Genomic DNA, 21,617 nt, shown 5'->3' with positions numbered 1-21,617 from the left:
ATGGTAGTCGATGGGTGGAGTCAAAGGCAGTTTAATAGCTGCGATTGTGAAATGTCTGAAACTATAATGGCACTGGTTAAAAGACTTCTGCACAATAATAAAAATGGGAGCCTTGATCCAAAATCCAGTAGCCCAGTTTCCATATATGCAGAGAAAATGTTAAATTTATAAATTTTTGTGCTGTGACACCTGAGAAGGTACGTGTGTTGGTCGTCGGAGCAGAAGTTGTCCTCAAATACTTTTATATACAATGTCAGCCACATAAAAAGTGCCGCAGGTTTCCAGCTTGGCTGCTTAAGTTTTTTCCTCTACGCGAATAAACACACACATGAGAACGCAGAGATGCAAGTGGAAGGTTCTTAAGTCAACCCACTCAAACATGCAGCGACAATTTTTCTGAGTGGAAAACGAGTTGCGTTCAGTTTTTTTTACGCTCGTGTAATTTTAAAAACAACAAGCACAACAGCAGCAAAAGAAAAAAAACAAGTAGTTATATAGAGAAATGCGCTTGAATATTGCAATAACCGTAACCCAGCTAGGAGGAAATCCTAGGCCAAGGGTAGCACTGCGGGCAGTTAAGTGGGTGAAGTTAAGGCTTGCTGGTGATGGTGGTGCTAGGAAAAGAAGCGCGCTTATAATGCAAATTGAATAAATTAAAAACTTGAAAGTTATGCTAGAAAAATTCAAGTTTTTCCTTGCTTGGAAATGCTACAGTAGGGCTTAAGCAGCCCACTAAATCGGGTAATTAAAAAGAACGCAGAAAGGACAAAAATCAACGTTAAGAGCCGCATACGAAAGTGTGGGTTAAGTGAAGGCTTCTTATATAATAAAACGCTAGAAGACGATTAAATAAGTTTTAGTGAAAGCATAACGCAGATAAAATACTTAGAATAAGAATAGAGCCACGAAAGCGATGTAATTCATAGTAAAAGAAAATATGAGAATATACATAAGCCGTAAAAGTTAAAAACAAAATCTCCAAAGAAAATTTGGTAAATGGTAAAGTAAAATTAATCAACAACTTAAGCTAAAATGCAGGAAAACAGTTAAATATGCTCAAATGGCTAACATAATTTATATTACCTTTTTACAAATAGCACTAGAACTTCATCAGGTTATGACAAATTGTTTAAAATATTCCCAAGACGAGCCGCTGCTTGCTTGGCCAAGCGAGGAATCAAACGTGAATCCCAGCCGTAACATTTCGCATATGCAGCAGCTGAGGCGATATATATTTATACATATGTATATATTATATAAATGTATATATTTCCACGAGTCTTTGTTGAGCCGTCTGGCTTCTGGCTTTTTTTCCCCTATCGACTATGCCGTGCCATGCCAGTTGTGTCAATATCTATTTAGTATATACTCGTACAATACGGGTGGCTTGTTTAATTAGAAGCGGCACATGGTATAAAACTTGGTCTGACCAAGAACAAAAGCAAATTCGGTTCACTGCGCACACGACGTTAAAGAGACATTTATAAGTTTTTAATAGAGTACATCAACTATTCCATATGAAACTTTGTATGCGGCGTTAAGTTCAGTGTGTTCTAAGGGTATTTAAGTCTCGGCCTGCTATGTTGGCCATTGTCTTGAGTTGACCCCACATTTATACATACCTGCTGGCGATTCTCTTCAACTCTCTACTAGGGGTCAGCTGTCGTTAAACACTGAGACAATTGGTTGTTATGTGCTTTACGCTTTACCAGCGCACCAGGCGCAGGTATCTCTTATGGGAGCCATTACGCATACGTAGCGTTGTGCTTGGCGCATTCTTTTTATCATGCTTACGTTTAGTTTATAGTGGGTTTTACGACAACCAGTGCTGCATATAAAAAACTGGCAGTAAAAGAGACGTTTTGCTTTAAGCCACACTGCGTACATATATTTACCGGGCGAACGAAATGAACTGTTAGGACTGAGCACAAATATTTAAAGCATTTGTAAGAGGCTTATTAATGTGAACATTAAAATACCTTGACAAGAGTAGCGATTCTCTGTCATATTTTTTCAATTATAGTAAGCACGCATAAGTAGCGCAATTGCAGGAAAAATATTATTTTTTTTTTTTGCCTGCAACGTAAGTTGTTTACTTGTTATTCAGGATAGAAAAGAAGTGTGCTTGAGGACTTGACTTTCCGTTGGAGCGCTTGGCATGCATGATTGTATGTCTTTTACCTTTTGAACGCTATTTGTCTCATAATATTGGTTTTCAGTTGAACTTTTCATTCATTAGTTGGCTGCTTATTGGTCCACAGAGTAGCTCTGCCGCCTCAGTCGCCATTATAAAACCGACACGAGACGCCATTATTGTGTCTCGCAGTCAAATGGAGCTTGAAAAACAAAAGCAAACGAAGCTGCGCTAACGTTTAAGAAGCCAAGAGGCGGCGGCAGCCGTTGTCGAGCCCACGAGCCAGAAGAAATGAAACGAATTAATAATGCCAGCAAGTTGGCAATAAAATCTTTCATACCGGCTGGAGCGCACATCCCGCTGTTTTATGGCCAACCCGACTAATTTCACTATTTCTCTCAGCCAAGTGGCCCCACAATTTGCATACCCATAGAAGCGAAGGCCCGTTCGGAGTGTGAGCGTGAGCGTGAGTGTGTATAAGTTATTATACCCTGTGCCAATGAAAATGATAAAGGGCAGCATGATATGATGCAGAAGGAGGGGCCTTTTAAACAGCTCACTCTCTCACGCTCTCTTGTCTGTCCTCAAACCTTAAAATGCCATATGTACACTAAGTATATTTAATTCAATTTATGTATGACAACAAATTGTAGTTATAATTTACAAGGTATTGTCTTCTTATTTTATTATTAGATAGTCATATATTAATTGAATGATAAGATTTGCGCTTCATTAATGACCTATTTATACTCAATGCTCTTCATATGATGTTAACTTTTATCTATGGAAATTTACCGCCAGCAATATTTTCTGTCTGGGCAAATATACATAAAACTATTATCTACAAAATCTAGGGTAACATTTCATCGATGACTCCCGTGCGAGCATTCTTGCTATCATTTTATTTTTTGGCCATCGCGTATTTTGTGATGCGAGTTTATATGCGTAGAATTTCAATGAAAAAGAGATCCAGCAATTGAATTTAAATTGATGATTGCTTAAATTCTGCATGTCTTTTTAGTGTTCGGCTTCTCTGTGTTTTATTATACGTTAATATCTGAAACATAATTAATTTGGGTTCGTCAGGAATGTACCTCCAATTTTTACACTTCCTATGACAGGCGCACTGCTGGTTCTGCACTGGTTTCGTTCTATTGCTGTAATAAATTGGATTTTACGACTTTTTCTGTCCATTTATTGCTTTCATAAGAAGCCAACATGCATATCTGTTACCTCTGGGCCTGGCGACCTATGCGGCGTATGCGCAACAAACAAAAATGTAATTTTGTGTTTCAGAATACGAAATGAATATTTAAATTGCTATTATCAAAAGTCATGACATTTGACGGCTCTTCAAACACGCGCGCAACATACGAGTTGGCCATTTAAAAGTGCACAATAAACATTGTCAAGGTGGGCGTGGCTGATGTCCAGATTTCAGCCATACGTGCATTTACATTTGGACCACCCACTGGGACGAACGTTTGCCGCATTCCCAAGCTCGTTTTGTGACTGTCAATCAACTTTTTCAACCTTTTCGATGGCCAGCTGCGTAACTTTTACGGCTTTTTATTGATATTTTCATTTTTTATGGTTTTTTAACAGTAATAATTAATTTAATGTACACTCGGCTGTAGGTAAATTGACTGTGTGACGTCGATGCTTACCCTCACCCTTACATGTCGCCCTTCCGCTGCGAAACCCGCTGCTGTGGTCGCACTTGCTGTTTATTTGCTTTTCAATTTCGAAATTTCTTTGAAAGTTTGCCAACTCATTGTTATGATTTAATACACGCCTCTGGTTGCATTTTATTGTTAAAATGGCGAAAAACTTTTAATCAGCGACACAAGCAGAAAACTTTAATTTGAGTATCAATTAAAAGAATGAATAATAGACCGTAAGAGAAAACAAAAGAATGAAACAGGGTGGTCGGTAAATTAAGATTAAATCGATTGAATATAATAAATAACATTGACCTTGTGCCAGCTTAAGACTTCATTTTTTTTATATAATAAAAGTAATTCTTTAGCCCAGATAATAAAATGAATGCTTTTAATTTAATTGACGTTGAATATATAAAATAATAGAAAGAAAAAGAAATATAATCAAAACGTATTAACCTTAGTGTAATCCAAACCTCACTGCCGTGTATATCGATTTATTTATTTAAAAGTTAGCCTTATTGTCAATGAGTTGCAGAAATAATTAAATATATTTGTATTAATAGGTTCGCAAATTGATGAGAAAGGTGAGCCTGGGAAAAAAGCGTAACTCAGGACAACCAATTTATAGATAGACAAGCAGCTAATTATTATTATAATTAGAAAATATTTGCAATTCAATAAATAGTCGATGATAATATAATTTGATAAGCTCTCTACATTTTTCATTTCTTGCTATAATTCGACTATTTATGTGTGCCTTATAAATAACTATTATCAGGCGATTTTATTTAATTAACTTTGCTTATACCTTCGTCGTATATCAAATTTTAATTCGTGAAGACAAAAAGAATGAGTAAGAGAAAGAGAGAGAAGCTAAGAGCTGACAAATTATGTTACACAGTGCGTATACGCACCGTGAACAGCATTTTGACTTGGCATCAACTTGCGGCCGGGTGCTCAATTGATAACTGCTATTGGCCTTTGGGCCAGCTGCCTATTAGCGTGCATTTAACCTCGGTTCGCGTCTTGTCCTTCTGAATAACGATCCGGCCATAAATAATTGCAGCTTACTTTTGTTCTCTTTCTGTGGCTGCCTCTCATCTTGCTGAAAAATGACATGGAATTATACAAAAAGGCGCTGAGGCTGACGCTGCGACTGGACGAGTCGGCAACAATTTGAAACTTATAAATTATGTTACATACTTCTCGACGAGCAGCGTGAAAAATTGTTCAAATCGCGGGCGTGGCAATTGCCAAAGTTGCGGGCCAAAACTTTTAATGTCTATCGATAAATTTGCAATTTCCTCAAGCTGGTCACAACCTCATGATCTATGAGATTTACTCAATTGCTTGATACGGCTGAACAAGCGCTAATCTAGTGACAACTTGTTGAGCTATAAATAAAATGTTGCCTCCTGCCTGGCGCAACCATTATCCTATGTGTGCCTGCATGACGGTGTTTGTGTGTATATGTGTTTGTTTGTGTGTTATGTGTGTGTGAGGGTGCTGCCATTGTTTTCTTTAGTTGTGTCGACGCCAGACCGACTACTCAATTAGCCGCCGGCGTTGCGGCCATTGCAGCTGCCTGGCGACTTTGCTAACAAATTGCATTTGTTGCCAGTTGACATGCAGACAGCTACTGATTGTGGGTGGGGGGCGTGTCGGCGGGTCAGGTGGTGGTGTCCAATGGCCAACGGAAGCAGACGCAATTTTTCCCATTGATTGTTTTTAATTAGAGAAACCATCAAACACAAATTAGCCTTGCGTCTTCATTAATGATTTTTATAAAGCCACTGGCATTTATTACACTTGCACACACAGGCCCTGGATCGAAGCGGGGCTGCTTTAAGCAACTAGCAACTAGAACCCCCAAAAAGTGCAGACCGCAATTTGTTGTTGTTGTCAGAATGTTGTTCAACAAACTTTTTGCTTTTAATTTTTTGTATAAGAATTAACTTATTTGGAACATGGCGCTGTTGCGCGTTTCCGCTTCGTGTAGCAATAATAATAATTGCAAAAAGTTTTCAAAGTTTGTTTTTTTATTTCCAGTCTATACCCTGTATTTATTGTAAAGAGGCTTTTACTTGTCCCTTTATTTTGAGCATAGCTCGTGAATAGAGCTTCCGAATAGAACTAAACGCGTTTACACTGGTCTTTTTGTATTACTCGAATGCCATAAAGAATTTTCAAGATTTTTTTTGCAAGCTTGAAGAACAAATGGGGAAAGTGCAGTAAACAACATAAGATTTTGTCTCCCATTATTTGAAACTGGTGTACAGAGTATTAACTGGTCCAGCAGTCTCAATCTAGTTATTCCTACAAGTGTCGGTTTTTTGAATTCCTACGATGCTTGGCAGTGTGTCCAGCGAAGCAGCTGTCTAAACTTTATATTCTGCTTGCGGCTGTCAGATGCAAGTGGCAGGTGGCAGTGGCAAGTTCAACTCAACTGTTTAACTGACCGCGCCATCCGATAAGGTCACAAAAATAGCTCTCAATGTGGAAACTATGTGAGTTTTCAGAGCGCATATTAAAGCACTTGCTCTTTTCCCATAATTTTTTTGTTTTGTTTTTTTTTTTTTTTTTTTGGTGCTGCCCTGAATGACAGGCATCGTTAGCCTTATAAATAATTCAAGAGAGCTCGTGGCTTCTTTGTGTGAAACTTTTGCAAGTGCTTCCCATGCTTATATATATATATGATATTCATTCGCAATCCCTTGTTGCATTTGGCATCTCTTGTTTCTCATTCGGAACATATATTTCATATCTGGTTGAGTTTTTAGTTCTGTCAGTTAATTGTTATTAGTAAAAGTTTTGGCCGCTCCTCACGTCCGCGTTCACATCCTTGTTATCTCTCAGGCTTAACTAAACTTTATCATCTGCTTAGCCCATGCTCTCCACCAGCTTAGTGAAAACTTTTTGCTGGCAATTTCATTTTTGTTAAGACGTTTCAGTCTGGTCTAAGTCCAGTGAAAAGCCAAATCAAAAACCAACGCAACTGAATGACCCCTGTCTCCCTCCTTTGCCTGGGTCTCAGCTGTTGCTAGCTGCTGACCAGCTTGATATTCAAGTTTCTCAAGTTTATTTTACATAATTGCACTGCCACTAAATTAAATGCGTACATGCATGTGTGTGTGTGTGTGTGTGTGTGTGTGTGTGTGCATATGTATGGTGTATGTGTGCTTGGGTCTCTTACACACAGATATGCGCCTTTTCGGTGGAATTTGCTTGCACGAAAAAGTCACGGATAAAAAAAAAGAAATTGTTTCCCTGACAATAATAAATGAGAATAAACGAAGTGAAGAATATCTGAAGCATCTGAAAATAATTTAGAAGCAGATCGAATGTAATTTAATTCTCATGAATTTTCATCCAAAGGACGGATCGTGCGAACAATGTGAAACACGGTTCAGGTACATTTTCTTAAGATCTTTAAATATATGAGTCTGAAACCGATCAGATCATAAATACTTTTCCACATTTGCGGATGGAATTTTCATAAACCCCGTCTTATTGTGCATCTGCATAATCTAAGGTCTTCATGTCGTCTACAGTAAGAACTTCAGCTTCCTACCCCTAACTTGAATTGTAATGAACAAAATCAAATAAGATTAATAAGGTTTCTTTAAAAGACATTATTTTAACTGATCTTTTTCTATACAAATTCTTGTTTCTTTAATGAGCACATGCAATGAAATATCAAACTCTGCTCTCATCTCTTATTGCAGCCGAATTGTTCACTCAACTGTGAGCCATACGTTAAGTACGAGTGATTCCCTCTTCGGCGAGTGTGGGCGTGTATGTGTGTGTGTGGCTGTGTGTGTGTGTGTGTGTGTGTGTGTGTGTGTGTTTGTGTGCAACTAACATTCAAAATGCACACACATTGGATAACGTACTATGATAAGTTGTATGGGTTTTATGGTTCAACCCCGCCCACACAGGCACTCAAAAAACTAGGCGATGGTCAGCGTGTGGAAAGCATTGTGGCATTTATGTATATATATATATATATATATATACATATATATGTGTGTTTCTATATATGTTTATATGCTTAGCTGTAGCATACACTCGAGCGCTGGCAAATGAGAGATGTCCGATTGAGTTTTGATCAATTTTTTTTTTTTTTTTTTTGTTTTAACCTCATCCTGACAGTGTTGAAGATGATTTGCCAAAGATTTGCCTGCTTTTGACATTTATGCCCTGCTGTGCTTCAGCTGCTCCACGTCGTCGTCGTCATCGCCTTCGACCTTGTGCGTTCTTTTTGCCATCCACTCAATTTTCTTGTTACATTTTATGGCTTTGCTATTATTGACAGAGCAGAGGCTCAGAGCTAATGCGAGTGCAGCACTCGATTTAGTCATTGCAATGAGCCTTTTGTGTGGTCACTTGTTCAAAATATTGAATTAAATCAATTCAATTGTGCAGCACAGCTTAAGCATTTAAAGCATACCACAAAGCTATAAAACTCTCCACTCGTTATTCAATTGTCCATTCAGTTTGTTGCCATTCAGTTGGCAAATTAACAATAACGTAAAGTGTCACCAGTTCAGTTTACACGCTTTTTAAAGTCGAACAACTTTGTGCTTTCCATCATTTGCGTCTTTCAATATGGCTTACTCCAGTAAAGTAAAAACGGTATGCAAGCAACGTCGTTAAACCTGCCAAGGCGGACAGCTGTTGCAATTCTCTAACCCAACCCTAACTGCCAATCCCCACAGGAATCCAGCACTGCAAAATGTTCGTTTAACCCCAGACACCTGACGGCACCTCAAGTGTCACGAGTTCAGCAGCAGACACTGTAATATGCCAAATGGCAAAGTAAAATTTCAGTTTATTCCTTCACCACAAATGCAACTGGGGCGTTTGTGGGCTGCATCCTCGATTTCGTAACTTAATCATACGCTATCAATATACGCATAAATTGATCAATTTCCTATTTCTGCTCTTGATTTGGTTTCAAATATGTAATTTTAGCTTGAGGCGTTCATTGAACTGCTGCTAGCCATTGGCCTGAAGGCATAATAACAAGTTACGTTTTAAGTTACCTTTCCAATAAATATTATATTGAGTCAGTGTAAGTCTTTTCATGAGAAGCAGCTGGTCTGGAAAGTGTTCTAAATATAGTTTAAGTGTTAGGTAAATAATTGAACATTTAATAGATTAAGTGTCGCAGGGTTATATAAATTGAAAGAAAAAACAAAAATAAAAGCTGAATATTCAAAATGATTCCAAGAATTTGGTTTGCCTCTATTAAGTATAGTTCATCTTACAACAGCTTAAATTAATTTCGGAAAACCTATTATAGACAAAACTCGATTGGGTTGTGAGAGCTTAGACTATGCAAAAATCAAAGTTTAACATTCTTAGCACACAACGGTTTGACAATTTAAAAAATAATGTATATTTTACTTTGTGTTTCAGGTGGTTCGGACAGCAACAAAGGAAAGAGTAAAAAATGGCGCAAAATATTACAATTTCCACACATATCGCAGTGCATCCACCTGAAGGACAAATTAGGTGAGTAACAAAATAGAAGCAAGGGAAGCAGAATGATAAGAATTTTTGTACTGATTGTCGCATTTTGCTAATCGATAACCCATGCAGACATAAGCTATGGCTACGTGATAGATCAACAGCCCATTGGTCGTGAGCTCTTTCGACAGTTCTGTGAGAACAAGCGGCCCGTTTACTTTCGCTATATTAGCTTTTTGGAACAGGTGGTCAAGTAAGTCAACAGCAGTGGTAGAGGACATCGGAGGTGGCTTATTATAAGGTTGAATTTGTTCGACATTCACAGATATGAGATCGAGTACATAGTGAATCGCATATTCATTGGGCACGACATTGGGCGGCGTTTTTTGGACATTGAGCCGCAGCTGGAGCTGCGCAACGGAGGCGGCGAAGGCCTGGATCAGGAGACACGGGACGAGCTGCTGCTGAACAGCAGCAATGCCAATCCAACTGAAACAGCTGAGACTGAACATTGCAACAATACCACCGCCAACAACTGCAACAACATTAACAACACGAACCATAAGACGCTGCAGCACGACATCCACAATCATAATGGCGAGGATGCGGCGCGGGCGATAAACGGTGGTGATGGCGATGCGGAGAACGATGGCGACGAGGGCGTTGAATGTGAGGACAGTCAGGATGCGGATAAGGGGGGCGGCGGTGTATCTGGCACCGGTTCGGGTTCGCCATCTGATGAACTGGTCCTAGATGTGCTCAACGATGATCTCATTGCACAAGTTCGCAGCAAGCTGAATAGCGGCGGCAAGGATATATTTGCCCATTGTGTGAAGGCCGTGAAGGCGTTCCTGGCTGGCGAACCATTTCGCGAGTTCGAGAACTCCATGTACTTCCATCGGTGCGTGCCGCAGGCCTTCCATTAATACCAATCATTGCAATTGCTTAATCCCCAAATTCCCTTACAGCTACCTGCAGTGGAAGTGGCTGGAGGCGCAGCCAATCACATATAAAACCTTTCGCATGTACCGAGTGCTGGGCAAGGGCGGATTCGGTGAGGTCTGCGCCTGTCAGGTAAGTGGGCAATTGGATAACAGCGTGCACACACGTGTCCATTAATGCCTCGTCTTTTTTTTTTTTTTGTTGCCACTTGCAGGTGCGCGCTACGGGCAAAATGTACGCGTGCAAAAAGCTGGAGAAAAAGCGCATTAAAAAACGCAAGGGGGAATCAATGGTGCTCATTGAGAAGCAAATACTGCAAAAAATCAACTCGCCATTCGTTGTCAATCTAGCGTACGCATACGAGACAAAGGATGCACTCTGCCTGGTCTTGACCATAATGAATGGTACGTATTATCCAGTTAGTGTAGCCCTATAGTAAACTCGGATTTGGAGCGCATAAAAAAAAAAAAAAGAAAACAATGGCACGTTCGATTGAAAGGCCGTGCATAGAATTCACTTGGGACATATGCCCTTTTGGTTCAGTAGATAACGTCCCAGGCATGCCAGCCCACCGGCCACTCCAAGCTTAGTAGACAATGGAAAGTTCCGATTGCAGGCCATGTGCTGGCAGTGCAACCCGTTGATGTTTGCTGCCATGACTTTTAATTCACTGGCACTCTAATTGGGTCTACAGCCAAGGACAGACAGACAGACACACTCACACACACACACACACACACAAACACACATACGTACACGCACACACATGCTCGCATTTGTTGTCTGGTAATCATTACGTCTAACAAGCAGATATCAGTTTTCATTTGCATACATGTAGGAGTTGGAAACAGAACTAGGAGTGGTCGAACTTACAATCAGTTAAATTAAACAGGCGAGTATAATGTTGGCATTATACTCATTTGGTAATATAAAATCACTTATCATATGCAACCCTGCTATGGATATTTAATCAACGATAGATTTATCGATAAAAATACAAGAAGGAGAAGCTCAGTTGTAAGCTAGAAGGGTCAATGAAAAGATGTGTTCGCTGTTGCTCGTTGTCTTTGAAATACATGTCGGAAAATGTACAATAATCATAAGTTTACGCTTGTTCACCAATTTCTCTAAATAAAATAATATGAACATAAAGAACTCAAGTGCTTGTGAAGGCCATCAAATGGTCATCCCTACAAATTTGGTGTCAGAAGTGGGATAGACAGAAATTGTGAAATTCGTAAATTGATTAACGAGTACAAACGTATGCAAGACTATTAATCGGAGCATAAAACGAAGCGGGTGCATGAAAATTCATTAAAATTCGTATGCCCTGGAAAAAATGGAAAAAGTCAAGAATCGTCTAGGATTAATGGCGACAGCGGCGAAGTATGCCTAGAGAGCTCTAGTAAGAGCGAGACAAACAGTCGTGTATTGCGTGACAGTGGTCGATAAGCGCAAGCGAGAAGGCGATGTTTTAAATTCTGCGTAGCAAAGGCTGGATAGCGCAAAATTTTCACTTCGTGATGAAATAAGAAGTTGCAGATCAAAGAGGCGAAGAGCGAAGAGCGCGGAATCTTTCAATAAAAGAGCGTGTGACTGGAACGTGCTTCAACACGACAACGATGATCACAGGGTGTATCAAGTTACAGATCAACAACAGAGTATGTTATTTCGTCATTATATGAAAATAATTAACTAGTTGTTGAGTAAAGAGTGTTAAATCAGTAAAAAATTTTCAAAGAATCAAATTATAACAAAGAAGAAATTAAGTGTAAGCAAACACAAAGTGAAAGTATAAGTTAAGACAGACGAATATAATAATTTAATAATTTCTAAAGTTGCTGAAAAAAAAAAAAACTAAAATTTGATTCATAAGAGTTTAATTACTTATACCATTAAGTTAAGTACATTGAATTGTTTATTTGTAAGATTCAATTTTAAGCATTGTGAAAAGCGAGCAACGACGATAACAAAATGAACAGAGACGAAATTTTGGCGTTAAGAGTTAACGAATTAAAAGAAAAGTTATCGGCACTTAGTTTGGTAACAACAGGTAGAAAGCAAACTTTGCAAGACCGACTTTTAGAATATTATGGGTTGCAGGTTGACGATAATGAATCTGAGTATGACGATGCTGGGTCGGCTCATACCCGTCAAAGCTCACCAATGCAGATAGTCCGAACAACGTTTACATTACGCGACATTGAAGATTCACTCTCGCAATTCAATGGGTCAAATCAACCAGCTGTTGAAAAATGGATTCATGAATTTGAAGATAACGCTTTGGCAGTGCAGTGGAACGACCTTCAGAAATTTATTTACTCAAAGCAATTACTAAAAGGTGCAGCAAAATTATTCGTGCGCAGTCAGCATGGAATTTCAGATTGGATATCTTTAAAGCAAGCGCTATTGGAAGAATTTGGGACGGTAGTCTCATCAATAGACGTCCACCGCATGTTGCGGAATAGGCGTAAGCGTCAAGGTGAAGATTATATAGAATATCTGTATAGCCTTATGGAAATTGGCGGACCTCTTAACCTGGATGACTCAAGCCTGATAGAATATTTTATTGAGGGAATACCTGACTCGAGGAGTAACAAAAGTAATCTGTATCAGGCCAAGACTCTGCAGCAACTAAAAGAACAAATCAAGGTATATGAGAAAATCCGTAGTAGTCGCCCTCAAGCGTCTAATACGGGTAGGATGCATAACGATACCGAAGAAAAGAAACCTGACTTGAATAAAGAACGAATTAAGAAATGTTTCAAATGCGGCGATCCATCACATCTAGCCAGAGAATGTAGACAGCCAATAAAATGTTACAAGTGTGCTCAACCAGGGCATAAGGCAGCTAACTGTTCAGGATCGCGTGCAGTGGAGAAGAAAGAAGGCCAAAATGCGAACACGATGATAAACAAGGCCAACAGTAGTGGAAAATGCATTTTTAAGGAGTTGTCTTGTAAGAACATATGCTTCTCTGCATTAATCGATACAGGCTGTGACCTCTGTCTGATACGCGATGATATCCTTAAAGAGCTAGGAAAAGTTGAACTGAATAATGAAAAACAGTGTCTTGTTGGTATCTGTAATAGTGAGCTAAATACACTGGGAAGCTTTGTCACTCAAGTCGAAGTTGATGGTATCTTACTGGATATAACCTTTCATGTTACGAGCAGAGACGACATCCAATACTCAGCTGTAATAGGAAACAGCGTATTGAAGCAAGCGGACTTAATAGTATCGGAAAATTTCGTAGAATTTCGACCCAAAGTGAAGGACAATGCAAACGAGAGAGTAATTGACAAGACATCAACAATAACAGAAGATACTGTCGAAAATAAGAAGCCAGACATAGAGCTTTTACAAGAATTCAAAGATGTATGTTTTTTTGCAGAAAATCAGGAGGCTGAGATCGATCTACATCACTTAGAAAAACCTGTTGCAGACGCAGTTCAAGCAATGATTAAAAACTATTCACCTGAAATGAAGAAGAAATGTCCAATTGAAATGAAAATTTTGTTAAATGATGAGCGTCCAGTTTTCGAACGCCCAAGGCGCATATCACATGCGGACAAGTCTATTGTCGATTCGCAAATCAAAACTTGGCTAGAAGAAAAGATCATACAGCCAAGTACATCGGAGTATGCATCTCCTGTTGTCCTCGTTCCGAAAAAAGATGGTACCAAAAGATTGTGCTGTGACTACAGGCGTTTAAACGAAAAGATCGCGAGGGACAATTTTCCAATGCCCTTAATAGACGATGTGATTGAGAGATTGCAGGGCCAAAGTGTGTTTACTACACTTGATCTCGCAAACGGATTTTTTCATGTTCCAATTGAGCCAAATTCGAGAAAATTTACATCATTTGTAACAAGTGCAGGGCAATATGAATTCCTGTTCGTCCCTTTTGGAATATCGAACTCCCCAGCTGTATTTTCCAGATTCATTCATGCAATTCTTGTAGATCTGGTACAGGATGGTACAGTCGTAACTTATATGGATGATCTTATAATTCCCTCCAAGGATATAGATGAAGGTATCCAAAAGTTAAAGCGCGTACTGGACAGAGCAGCAGAGTTTAACTTGCGTATTAAGTGGAGCAAGTGCCAGTTTCTCATGAAGGAAGTTGACTTTTTAGGGTACGTTATACAGGGAGGCACAATAAGACCATCTGCAAGAAAAACCCAGGCAGTTCAAAATTTTCCTATACCGCATGACCGAAAGAGTTTGCAGCGTTTTCTCGGATTAACATCGTACTTTAGGCGCTTTGTAGAAGACTATGCGCTGATAGCCAAACCGCTCTCCGATTTGTTACGGAAAGACGTGCAATTTAAAGTTGATGAAGAACAACTAGTCGCATTCAGGCAATTAAAATCAGCATTAGTTAGTACTCCAGTATTGCGATTATATAATCCGAAAGCCAAGACTGAAGTGCATACGGACGCCTCAATGAATGGTTATGGTGGTGTACTCTTGCAAAAAGACTCGGACGATCAATTGTTGCATCCAATTCAATATTTAAGTCGGAAAACAAAACCCTCAGAAGAGAAGTATCATTCTTATGAGCTTGAGGTGCTGGCTATAGTCGAGGCCTTGAAAAAGTGGCGCGTTTACTTACTTGGCATAAAATTTAAGATTGTGACCGACTGTAACGCTTTCGCTTTGACCATGAAAAAACGTGGAGATATTCCATTGAGAGTCTCGCGTTGGGCACTCTTCCTTCAAGATTTTGACTACAGTATTGAGCATCGAAATGGCAGCAAAATGAGGCATGTTGATGCTTTAAGCCGCGTATCCTGTCTTATGCTTGAAGACTCACTGCAGCACAGATTGCAGCAAGCACAAGCGAGAGATGATTGGGTCCGAGCGGTGCTAACTGTTTTGGATTGTAGCACATACGAAGATTTTTATGTTAGGCATGGTATTTTATACAAGGATCCCATCAAGGAACTTATAGTAGTACCATCGCTGATGGAAGACGAAATCATAAGAATTGCACACAAGCAAGGGCATTTCTCAGCGAAACGAACTCAAGAAGCAATCGAGAAGACATTCTATATTCCGCAGCTATCGTCAAAAGTGCCAAAAATTGTAAAAAGTTGCGTAGAATGCATAATATCTGAGAGCAAATCAGGCAAGAAAGAAGGGTTTTTGGCACCAATTGACAAAGAAGACAAGCCCTTAGGCACGTACCATGTGGATCATGTCGGTCCAATAGAACAGACAAGTAAAAACTATAACTATATTCTAGTGATAGTCGATGCGTTTTCAAAATTTGTTTGGCTCTATCCAACAAAAAATACCACCGCAGAAGGAGTTGTAGATCGACTAAGACGGCAGGCAGCAGTGTTTGGAAATCCTAAGCGCATAATATCAGATAGGGGTGCAGCTTTCGTTTCAAACCTGTTCAAGGAGTACTGTGAAACAGAAGGTATACAGCATCTTACGATAGCTACAGGAGTTCCAAGAGGAAACGGCCAGGTAGAACGTATACACAAAATCGTAATACCAATGTTGTCTAAACTATGTCGTGAAAATCCTTGTAGCTGGTATAAGCATATTGATATCGTTCAACAAACAATCAACAGTACGCCGCCAAGAAGCACTAAAGTTTCACCGTTTAGATTGTTGACTGGTGTGGAGATGAAACTTAAAAGAATATCGGACTTGCAAGAACTATTAGAAGAAGCTGCTATAGAGGAGCTAAGTAACGAAAGAGAAGAAGTTCGTAAAGAAGCGCGGCAAAATATAGCAAAAATACAGCAGGAAAACCGAAAATCTTTTAATAAACATCGCAAAAAAGAGTCCAATTATAAAATAAACGAACTTGTAGCCATTAAGAGAACACAGTATGGTACTGGTTTAAAATTGAAACCTAAATTCTTTGGTCCATATAAAATAGTAAAGATTCAAAACCATGGTAGATATGACGTAGAAAAGGTAGGCGACCACGAAGGTCCAGGGAAAACTACAACTGTAGCAGAATACATGAAAAAATGGGAGCCAAATGCTAATTTAACAGAAGAGTCGTCATTCGGGTCGAATGAAGAGTCAGGATGGCCGAGTGTAGGAGTTGGAAACAGAACTAGGAGTGGTCGAACTTACAATCAGTTAAATTAAACAGGCGAGTATAATGTTGGCATTATACTCATTTGGTAATATAAAATCACTTATCATATGCAACCCTGCTATGGATATTTAATCAACGATAGATTTATCGATAAAAATACAAGAAGGAGAAGCTCAGTTGTAAGCTAGAAGGGTCAATGAAAAGATGTGTTCGCTGTTGCTCGTTGTCTTTGAAATACATGTCGGAAAATGTACAATAATCATAAGTTTACGCTTGTTCACCAATTTCTCTAAATAAAATAATATGAACATAAAGAACTCAAGTGCTTGTGAAGGCCATCAAATGGTCATCCCTACATACATTCATTACAGTTATAACAAATGAATTGTGAATGTGGACGAATGTCAATAAACGTGCAGTGCTCGTTAATGTTATTGGTCCTTTTAATTAAATTCCAACATACATTTGGTTCATTGATCAATAGACATCCCATTATCAAATGATGCTGACATTCAGTAGCTTATTTAATTTACCCACAGGCGCTGCTCGTCTTTCAATTAAAAGCTTTGTTAGCGCTACTCGAATGTATTTCATTATATTTAATATTCATTTTGCAGGTGGCGATTTGAAATTTCACATTTACAATATGGGCGGCGAACCGGGCTTTGAGCTGGAACGTGCTCGTTTCTATGCTGCCGAGGTGGCCTGTGGACTGATGCATCTACACAAGCAGGGCATTGTCTACAGAGATTGCAAGCCGGAGAACATACTGCTGGATGACCATGGGCACGTCCGAATCTCCGATCTGGGCCTGGCTGTGGAGATACCCGAGGGAGAAATGGTGCGAGGACGAGTCGGCACAGTGGGTGAGTAGCAATTGGCTTACGAAACAAAAACCAAACAAATCTTACAAATCTATACACCTGCTAGGCTACATGGCGCCGGAAGTTATAGACAATGAGAAGTACGCTTTCTCGCCTGATTGGTTCAGCTTTGGCTGCCTGCTGTACGAAATGATCGAGGGTCAGGCGCCGTTTCGCATGCGCAAGGAGAAGGTCAAACGCGAGGAGGTGGACAGGCGTGTCAAGGTGCGTTTACAGTTGTAAAAAGCAAAGCAAATCTGTTTACTTTAATTGTAAGTATTCTATTCTATTAATCGCAGGAGGATGCCGAGAAGTATTCGAGCAAGTTTAATGATGAAGCCAAATCAATGTGCCAACAGCTGTTAGCTAAATCGATAAAGCAACGCTTGGGCTGCCGCAATGGGCGTCTCGGCGCCCAGGATGTGATGGCGCATCCGTTTTTCCACTCCACACAGCTAAACTGGCGACGCTTAGAGGCGGGCATGCTGAAGCCGCCCTTTGAGCCAGACGTAAGCAATACCTAAAACTGAATCAATAACTCGCCCGCTAACAATTAATTCCTCGCCAACAGCCGCATGCCGTTTACGCCAAAGATGTGCTCGATATTGAACAGTTCTCAACTGTGAAGGGTGTCAATATCGACGAATCCGATACGAATTTTTATACGAAATTCAATACGGGCTCTGTATCCATTTCATGGCAAAATGAAATGATGGAAACCGAATGCTTTCGCGAACTGAACGTTTTTGGTCCCGACGAATGCCCCACGCCCGATTTGTTGATAAATGCCGTACCGGAACCGGATAAGGCGGGCTGTTTTCCGTTCAGGCGCAAGGTATAAGTTAAATCACCTATTCACTTTATCAAAGCTGACAATTCTCTTTGTTGTGTTTTTGTTTGCAGAAGAAGCAGCCGGCTCGCACACAGCCCATACCCATTCCTGAGCACCTGCTTACCACTTGTCACAGCGTGTCATCCACAACGGTCGAGAGCTGATAGCATACAAAAGCTAAAGCCCAAACGCCTAACGTACCCACATAGCACAAACTGTAACCCATACGCACACAGTTAGCATCCAATCCTAACCCCAGCCCCAGCAGTTTGGGGCGAAGCGTACAAAGCGCAGCACAACTGAAACTCATTGCAATACACGAACAACAACAACAACAACAAGGACGACGAGGGCGAGAAGCATTTTTAAAATTCTCTATATATATATATATGTATATATATATATATGAATGTATTTTTTACATTAATTTTCTAATGGAAACACTGAATTGAAGAAAAAAATGCAAGCACATTTCTCTAAACTACATATAAATACACAATTATATTTATAAATGATTCAAAAAAGAAAAGACTTACACGAACACAACATGAATACACTGAGAGCAACGCACGTTAAGTGGACACTTTAATGATTGTAGCATACCATACACCATACACCATACACCATATACCATACCGTACTTAGGTATTATACGAGTAGGTTAATATGGTAATTCGAAAGCTAGAGAGCGAATACTAAACGAAAGGTAAAACAATAACAAAATAATAATTATAATAATAACAATAATAATAATTAAAAGCCGCAATCCAAATTGGCCGTCAGTTTGTCATAGCACCTAAAGTAATGTTACTTAAAATACATACAATTGTATGCTATTTAAATATGTATACAGCAACTACTTTTAATTAATAATACATACATACATACATATACACACTCTTACACATTTCTATATATGTAGATGGCAATCTCGGGGCGATGCCAGAGCAAAGAATGTAATATTTGTAAAGTAGTTTTTGTGCTCAACGTGTTTTTGCTAATGTGGGGGGAGCAGCGTCGGGCGGAGGATCGGACGATTGGACGGGCGAAGGGCTTATGCGTCAAGTGTTTTTAGTTAGCATTTTAAAGGCCGTTAAGCAAATGACATAAATACTCGAAAAACTTTAATGCATTTTTAATGAAATACTTAACACATACAAACGTACATACAACTACATATATATGGCATATATAAATCTATAAAAAAAATCTATGTAAATGTTTACACATGAATATAAATGTAAATTTTTTTCTCAATTGCCGCACAATTTTCCTACGCTTTTCAATGCTCTTCAATCTATTCTGTTGCCTAAGTTTAAGCTGACTGCAATTTGTTCATTAAGGTTTTGAGAACGTGATTACTGATATTTTTTTATTGTTTTGTCATGCAATCATTTTGCATACATACTAACATATGTATGTATGTATATACATTGACATACTGCAAATGATGCCAGCTAATTTCTAATTGAGACGTCGGCTAGTGTTTAAGAGTTCCGTGTATAAATGTGTAGTGTAGGCATTTTTGTAATTAGCAACAAAAACAAATATAAAAACACACAAATAATTTGAGAATTTATTATCTTACTCATTAAATGCAAATCATTCATGCAATGCGAATGCGACTGCAATTGCGAACGCCACGCGCAACATTTAGTTACAATTCAATTGATTTTTTTGGCACAACTAGCTTATTGTAGGGTATACAATGGCAGCCAGCAGCAAGCAAGTTACATACATATTTCAATAAAAAGCACAGCTATCAGCACAAAACAAAAACCACAAAAAGAACAAAAAAAAAAAAATAAAAGTAAAAATAAATAAAATAAACGCCACAAGCTCGAAAAAACGCATAATTGAATTTTAGCACAAAAGAAACAAAGCAAGCGCCTAAATATTTATCTATAGTAATTAAAGGCATATTTATAGATCATAATAAATACCAGATATACAAACATAGAAACTACTGTGTAAGAGCAATTAAATGCAAAACAAAAATAAAACAAACATTCAACAAACACAAAACAACAATAAACGTATTTAACTACAACAATTGGGAACCGTCATTTTATTCATTAGTTCAACAAAAGATAATTCGACAACTATCTTTTGTAAATTGATTGAAAGGCTGACAATGGTAATACTCATAACTAGCGAGTATTACCCGCCCGTGCATAGGTTTCTAGCCTTGCTCAAAGAATGAAAACTGATTTTTTAATATTTACAAAAACTTGTAAATTTAAATAAATTTGCTAGCTTCACGAGAACAATCAGCATACATAAAATAATATGAATACATTGATTTATTATTGACTTTATGTTCCATATCCCAATTCCCAATCAAATATTTTTTATAAAATTGTAACTAAATCAATAACGGCTTTCGTTTACAATTGGTGACCCTTGTGCTTATTACTTCGCCCGTATAATAAAGATCGCACTCGGCACCATTGTTTTCGAAAGACCTCTCGCCAAGCATATACTCGGGATTTAGGGCTACACGCAGTATATACCTATTATTAACGGGCACAGTGGTAACATCTACCCACTGGCAATCTAGCACATGACTATACACATCCGCGCAGCCAGCGCTGATACCTATCAATGGGTCAGCATTAAGGATGGACAGGACATGACTGTGATAAACAAGAGTGAACTTACCTTGGGTGGTATTGCCACAGGTGTATTTCCTGCGTATGCCCAAATTGCACTGGGAGTCCATCAGACAGAAGGAGGCCTTGTGACCCTGGGCCACCTTTTGGTAGCGCTGATTGTACACGTCGAATGTGGCGAAGACGTTCATGCTGTGGTAGTGCATATGACACTGATGCCATTCCCAGTCCTTGTAGTTGGCATAGGGACTAACGTCGGCATTGCCCACATTGGAGGCCTTGACCGAGAAGCGCAGCAACTTGCGGATACCTCTGGGATTTGTTCTTCGTACAACATACGCATCCTTCGACACACAATTTTCCTCCATGGCGCAGGTCAGCTCTGTCATGGGCACATTTGCCAAGTATGCGCTTACTTCAATGTCCACCAGACCAAGCTCCAGATCCGGTGATTTACTCACACAGGCCACTGTACTCACATTACGATTGGTGGCATGGCATACAGTGGGATATGTCGACTCCCGATGGCATTCCGATAGTTTGAGCTCGGTGCCGCGACAAAGAGTGCCCACCATGCCCCAGGGATGTGTTCTGCTGTTACCGTGCTTTGTGCTGGGCATGGCCATGGAGGCATAGCCCAGACCCAGCTGCTGACACACAACATTTCCCTCGCGCTTTGTCCACTTTGTGCTGCAAATGGTACCCCACGTAACGCCATTGTCAAAGCTCACCTCCACACGGCCCTCACGCAGCGGCTGGTTCGCAGTAGCAGTAGTATTTGTACTGGCCAGGCGCACCTTCATATTACGAAAATTGTTGCTCACATTCAACTGGCAGCTGCATAGACTCAAGCTGAGCAGCAGCAGCAGCGGCACAGCCAGAGATCGCGTATGTAACTCCATTCTCTCCTGCTCTAGGTCTATTGGGGTTCTCGCGACCGTCCCTCAGCTTTAAAGCATGGGCAAACAATAACGAAAACGATGAAAACAAATAATAATTGAACAAAAAACATGTGGATAAACTCTGGA

At 39.5% G+C, this 21,617-nt stretch overlaps 2 protein-coding genes across 3 annotated transcripts in view; one reads left to right on the top strand and one right to left on the bottom strand.

Moving 5' to 3' along the window:
• Gprk2 (G protein-coupled receptor kinase 2) overlaps window positions 1–19,856 on the top strand; it is a 65,130-nt gene extending 45,274 nt beyond the window's left edge. For both annotated transcript variants that reach the window (XM_070207096.1, XM_002054187.4), the window contains 10 exons: window positions 9,220–9,315; window positions 9,403–9,523; window positions 9,596–10,171; window positions 10,239–10,344; window positions 10,427–10,616; window positions 16,900–17,148; window positions 17,213–17,370; window positions 17,445–17,654; window positions 17,717–17,980; window positions 18,049–19,856. In XM_070207096.1, coding sequence (XP_070063197.1) covers window positions 9,220–9,315; window positions 9,403–9,523; window positions 9,596–10,171; window positions 10,239–10,344; window positions 10,427–10,616; window positions 16,900–17,148; window positions 17,213–17,370; window positions 17,445–17,654; window positions 17,717–17,980; window positions 18,049–18,141 — 2,063 coding nt within the window. In that variant the 3' untranslated portion in view covers window positions 18,142–19,856. The remainder of the gene's footprint in view (window positions 1–9,219; window positions 9,316–9,402; window positions 9,524–9,595; window positions 10,172–10,238; window positions 10,345–10,426; window positions 10,617–16,899; window positions 17,149–17,212; window positions 17,371–17,444; window positions 17,655–17,716; window positions 17,981–18,048) is intronic.
• A 406-nt stretch (window positions 19,857–20,262) lies between these two features.
• Loxl1 (Lysyl oxidase-like 1) lies at window positions 20,263–21,610 on the bottom strand. Its single transcript, XM_002054188.4, has 2 exons — window positions 20,639–21,610; window positions 20,263–20,575 (listed from the first exon to the last, which is right to left on the bottom strand). Exons 1-2 carry the CDS (start codon window positions 21,489–21,491, stop codon window positions 20,343–20,345), a joined length of 1,086 nt encoding a protein of 361 aa, XP_002054224.1. The 5' UTR covers window positions 21,492–21,610; the 3' UTR covers window positions 20,263–20,342.
• Window positions 21,611–21,617: the final 7 nt, after the last annotated feature.

This window comes from Drosophila virilis, chromosome 2 (genome assembly GCF_030788295.1).
Source record: "Drosophila virilis strain 15010-1051.87 chromosome 2, Dvir_AGI_RSII-ME, whole genome shotgun sequence".
In the NCBI taxonomy this organism is placed as follows: domain Eukaryota; kingdom Metazoa; phylum Arthropoda; class Insecta; order Diptera; family Drosophilidae; genus Drosophila; species Drosophila virilis.
The sequence above is the reverse complement of the archived record's forward strand: the minus strand, read 5'-3'. Positions and strand labels throughout refer to the sequence as shown.